Below are 6,237 nucleotides of genomic sequence, written 5' to 3'. Positions count from 1 at the left end.
TTTATTTAAATTTTAAATTCAACTAAATTTGATTTGTAATTTAAATAAATTTTATTTAATTTTTTAATTTATCTTAGTTTTATTTAAATTTTAAGTTTAGTTTTTAAAAATAATTTTAGAAATTTAACTAAAATTCTAAAGTACGAAAATAATTTTTTTACATTTATTTATTGTCTAGAAAATTAAAAATAATAATTAATAGAATATTTTTAGGCTCTATTTAATTTGAATATAATTAGGTAAATCAGTGTTCATAACATTTTTAGCGTACAGGCCGTACAGAGCCAGCCAACCGACTCAACTATAGCAAAGATTGCTATAGTGATAGCAAAGGCGAATGCAAGAACGAGAAACAAAAAATCACGTTCGTTTTGGAATTCAACAACTTTTCGTGTGCGTCCCGGCCCCACCTCGCCCTCTGACGTGCTAGGAGGACACGGTTGCCATAGAAACGGTGAAAAGTTAAAGAGGGCAGCATCTCGATATAGTCGAAAATGTAGTTAGATATATATATCGGCCGTCCCCACCACTGACCTAATATCTTTGCTAATACTCGTTAAATGTAATGCTTGTTTTATACCTTAAATCGGAGCAACTAAACCCAAATATTTTCAATAGGTGTTTTCCGATTATCAGCAAGATCATACGAATCATTCAAAATCAGTCTGAAAAGGAGCATCTTGCAAGTGATTAGCTGTCGTAAAACCCCGATTGATGCAGAGTTACTCTCTATACAATGAATCGGTGAAATAAAGGTTATGTTCGTTAAATAGTAAAAGGCAGATTATAATTATATGTATTTTTATTCAATGCTAGTGAATCAGAAGTGGTAACAAAATTTGAATAGGAAAATACCGATAATTTAAAATTTGTATTTAATTCATGTTTTACTATAAAAAGTAATCATATATTTAAATGATGTTATATGTAAAGAATAGAATATTATGTCATAAAAAGTCATAATTAAATACAATGAATGAAATACAGATTAAATTGAAACTAGATGAAGTAAGAAATTATAAATCTAGTAAAAATATGGACTTTGCAAATAAAAACTTTACTTATTAAAAAAAAATTCTAATTTTGTGCATGTTTTTACGCGCAAAAATAATATTGAAAACAATGTTTTTATGGTCAATTCAGTTTATTTATATAAATTATGATACTTTTTCATTTAAAAATACATGTAGAATTAGCATATATACAAAAAGAGAAGACTGAACACATATTCAAGAAAATTTAAGGTATTATATATGCAGGTAAATCATTTTTAAATTTATATGTAAATCTGTGCTTCTCAAAAGGGCTGACCTTTATGCAATTTTTTTTTTTATTTTTATAACATTTGTTTAAATTGCATCAATATTTCTAACTGCTCTCGATGACATTCGGAGGTTTACAAGCATAATTTTTCCCTTCGAACTGTAAATAAATTATTTTAGAGCGGACTGTTCTCAAAGGTACAATTGTTTTCTCGACGATATCACGATTTTACGATATTATAATGTGATAATTACGATATATAGCGCAGGAATTCTGGTATATATTGCAATTCTTGCAATATAGTTTTCTCCGTGTGTGGTGGCAGTAAGTCAATGCTCATAGGTAAACTGTAGAATAAAAACCAAGATTTCCACGCAGTTCCCTTCCAAGCTGATCTGTCGGTTAATTTTTGAGGAGGAGTGTAAACCTCATGACTAGGTTTTATTTCCATCAAACGATTGTCAATTCTTTACATAACTGAACGTGAGAAGTGGTATTCCGGTGAAATTACATCAGCAACTGGACCCACAAGGACAGTGTGAAGGTAGTCAAAAGAAAACGACTAGACAATATCGAAGGACGGAAGATTCAAGAAAGCTGAAGATCCTTTCACACCTCTTGATACTTTTAGTGATGCTGCCTGTGATGGGTTTTGTAAGTCCTCACGAACTACAACTATAAAATCCACTATGCTTAATTCTATTTTGAATTAACGCTCTAGCCGGAGAGTCAACTAAAGAGAATAAAGGAATGAATTTCAACGCATGAATCTGACAGTCTACCACTACTAACACATCCTCTTTACTTAGTTCTATCACCTGGTCTACAAAACTTTGCAGAAACAAATTTAGTAATTCTGGACTTGGTTCCTTACGGAGAATCATAAAACCAACCAAACTGATAAATTTGAATCTTATAGAAAGAGGCAATGCTGGAAATAGTAGCTGAAGAGGCCAAAATCCTGTTTTACATTTTAAGGGATTTTTTGAGTAACTGTTCTATTTGATATTTCAAGTTTATAATCTGAAAAGAATTTGGCACGCCCAGTGACAGTTGATATTGTTGAGAACACTTATTACAAATAATTTCTTTTACCTTTTCCTTTGAGAAAGCATCCCTACCTGTCACAAGTAAAGAGGTGGTGCATCGAGCACAATAAAAATGAAGTTTAACTTTTTCTTGCGGAGGATCGTAAACTTTTGAGAAGATATAATTTGAAGTTTTAAAAATATCAAATTCAGTTCCAGGGCAAATTCTGAACATTTCAAACAATTTGAAACGAGCTTCTAAAACAATGCCAAAACGACAAGAAAAGACAGAAATCAGTTCTGCAACGTCTCCTACCGTTGTTTTAGATTCTTTAAACATTAATCTATTTTCTTCAAGCAATCAAGTATGAATTTGAGCAGGCGTTTTATTTCCAAAAGAATTACTATTGCTTTTATTCGTCTCTGTTTCCTGTGCAATTGGAGTATTAATGCTATTGTCCGACATATCAGCATCCTCGTCTGCCGTTATTGTGCACTCTTCAATATTTAAGAAATCCTCAGCCTGGTCATTTTCTGATTCAACTTGAAATGTAATTTCTTCGTACGAGGGTTCCGGTAAATATTCAATTTCTTGATATTGAACACCTGGTGTTGGTGCTTTCTCAGAATTTTCTGCAGTTTGTGTACCTAAAAAATTAAAATAACGATAGTTCAAAAATGTATACACTCGTTTAGTATATATTTCCATTCTTTTTATAAGTACCGCGGAAAATTTTTACTATTTAAAAGCGTTACGTCAATGAAGTTGTTATAACCGTCATTAAGGTTGGCCCCTTAGAAAAAAATAATTACGGTCATTTTCTGCATTTCTCCCGATTTGCAACCCTTTTTCCCAGTTCATAAAAATAAATAATTGAAGCTGGCAAATCTGCAATTCTTTTATTTCAACGTAGGTAAAACTAATTTACAAACAGTTATTCATAAGATTTTCGCTCATATGATAAATTACAGTTGTTTCTTACTCATTTAATTACTAAGAAATATAAAATCTATATCATTAAAAATTAAGTTGGCTTTGCTTCTTATAAAAATTCATACTAAATTTATACAGGATAAACGACACTCCTCGCTTATTTTATTTAAGAATTAAATTTAATTGTAGAATTTCAATTTTCCATAAACCAAAATTAACGATACGATATTAATTGTAAAGACTTTTGAACTCGATTTTGTCTCAAGTATGCTTTGAAATGATACAATAATTATCTTCTAATTCTTATATTATTTTAGATTTTATTTTAGGTTATTAGATTATTAATCATTCATTAGATTATATTATGTAAAAGATAAAATACCTTCCTCAGTTAGGGGTTTGCCCTCTTAGTCCAATTAGCATGAGTCAGTTCGGAAACCTGTCTTTGTGAATATGCAAGATCTAAACGTAGCTTATATCGCTTCTTTGGTTGATCGCCTTCCATGTTTCTGATTAAGCTAAAATTAACGTAAATGTATTGTATTTATGTACCACTAATAAGGTATATGCACCTAATCTCTGCAGGGTGGCCGTTTTAATCGAAGAAAAAAATTCCCGGTCAGCTTCACGTTTTTTCCCGGTTCGCAAACATTTTTCCATTTAAAGTAATAAACAACAAATTAAAGCATTCGAAGTGGAACACTTGGATTCCAAACTTTTAAAATTGAAGTTTCAAAGTTTTTCAATTCAAAAATTGTGTATTCAAATGCTCAAAAATTTACACGATTAAGTTCCAAAAATATGAATCCACATCAACATTTTTAATAGTCTAAATTAAAGAATCAACTTTCAAATTGAAAATAATTTTTCAACTTGAAAATTTCAATTTCATTTCATTTCAATTTTTCAATTTCAAAAATAAAAATCAACAGATTGAAAATAATTTTTCACTTTGAAAAATTATTGTAATAGAAAGTTTAAAAAGATTTTAAGCGATTTAAAAAGATTTTAAGAGATTTAAAAAATTATCAAAGAAGAACATGGAAGATTTTAAGATTTTGTTTTAATTAGCATTTCTATGTAAAACAATTCAGTTTCAAATTGATTTCTTTAGAATATTTGGTTTCAATTTACTCGTCTTAAATGAACAGTGAAAATCTCAATTAAATAAAAACCTTTAATTATTACTATAATATGTATTTATTTTTAAGTTGAAAATAGTAAAACGCATGTTTACATTTTTTAATGGCTAAATAATCAATAGAAATAATATATTAATAAATGTATTTATTAAATTTAATATAAAAAATAATATAAAGGAAGTCCTAGAACTCTCAATTAAAAATATATTATTGATAAATCATGAAATTTCTTATATAAAAATAAAGATATCGAAATAAATGATACAATCTGGAAATCTTCAAATTTTGAACGGATATAGAATTTTTTGGTCAAATCAATTATTGTTCAGATTTATATACTTAGAGTACAGATCCATTAAAAAAATTATTTATTTATTTATATTTATAGTTGATAAAATAAAACTGTTTTGTATATAAAGTTTTCAACTTCAAATGTTTTTAATTTTTAATCGTTTAAATCTTCAAAACTGCACTTTAATTATTCAAAAAACTGTTAAAATCGAACTTGAGGAGATTTCTCTTCTGAAAATTCGTAAAATTCCCGGTTTCCCGGTCCGGCGGTCACCCTGTTTTTTATTCAAAAACATTCGATTTTAAAAACTTCTGATTTTTTCAGCCTTTAAAACTGCATTTTAAAATTATTTAAATTAAAATATATGCTTTTCAAACTTAAAAATCCCAAAAGGGAAATTTTTTAAACTGAAAGATTTTCGGATAAACATTCTAAACTGAATGATATAATAATTGATCAAAATCACAATTTGAAAAATTATTTTGAAAACGGTTGAAATCAAAGTTGGACAACATTTTTATTCTAAACATTTTGTAAAATTCTTGGGCAAATAATAAATTCACTGTAATTTCCTGGTTTTCTCCGGTCTCATAAAATTCCTGGTCATTTCCAGGTTCTCCAGGTTTCCCGGTCCAGCGGCCACCTTGATCTGGTATTAAAAAAATATTTAATAAAAATGATTTTAGGGTTAAGATTTACAACATTCTTATCGGTTTCTTAACATTGAATTCATAGTAAAAAAGCATAAATATGATCTAATTGTCGTATAAGTAAATGAGAATATACTCAGAGAATTACATGCAGCAATATAATATTGTAAATAGTGAAGAACATAACAATTATAAAAATCAAAACAGTTTTGAGGTTACATATAGCAAAGTGTAATTTTCTGAGATCATAAAAACAATTATAAGAATATAGACATTGACAGAGATAATTTATGAGACGCATGCGCATTTGGAAAAAGTCTGTTCGGTATTCTTCGGTCAGTGTCAGGATCGGTTTTAGTGAGCATGCGTCTTATGCTAGGAAAGATAGCAAAACTCACCGACCGGTGTCAAACGGCGTAGACCGGCGTTCAGGGATGCATTTTGCAGTAGAATTGTACTGAAACAGTACATTTTCAAACTTTGCAGTACGGAATTACCACTTATCAAATTCAGTACAATCGAGTTAGTACATTTTTAAATGGCAGTACATTGCAGTACAAAGCTGGCGGACGACATTCATTTCTTATTTTTCAGGCAATCTGGAATTTTCATCCAAGAAGACGAATTATTATAATTGGACGGAAAGATATATAGCAGACAGCAAAAGGACCCAAGCAGCCAAAAGGAAAGAAATATGACCTGAATGACGTCAGCCGTGCAACTCCGATGCCGTGGAAATTCTCAAATTTAAACGGACTTCTCCTTCTGTCATATATGTTTAAAAAGAGAGGTCCGTTGGAATCCGAACATATTCACGCTTCACGGTATCGGGTTCCCACTACTGACGTCACTCACGTTCATATTTCTTTTCCGTTGGCTGCTTGCGTCCTTTTCATGTACGCTACAAATGTTTTCGGCATTTTAGAAC

The 6,237-nt window shown here is 29.8% G+C and overlaps 1 protein-coding gene across 1 annotated transcript in view; it reads left to right on the top strand.

The window, feature by feature from the left end:
* Window positions 1-573: 573 nt before the first annotated feature.
* LOC117178233 overlaps window positions 574-6,237 on the top strand; it is a 10,184-nt gene continuing 4,520 nt past the window's right edge. The window contains exon 1 of the mRNA XM_033369559.1: window positions 574-744. Coding sequence (XP_033225450.1) covers window positions 715-744 — 30 coding nt within the window. The 5' untranslated portion in view covers window positions 574-714. The remainder of the gene's footprint in view (window positions 745-6,237) is intronic.

This window comes from Belonocnema kinseyi, chromosome 8, assembly GCF_010883055.1.
Source record: "Belonocnema kinseyi isolate 2016_QV_RU_SX_M_011 chromosome 8, B_treatae_v1, whole genome shotgun sequence".
Classification (NCBI taxonomy): Eukaryota; Metazoa; Arthropoda; class Insecta; order Hymenoptera; family Cynipidae; genus Belonocnema; species Belonocnema kinseyi.
Note: the sequence above shows the minus strand (reverse complement) of the source record. Positions and strands in the feature narration are given on the sequence as shown.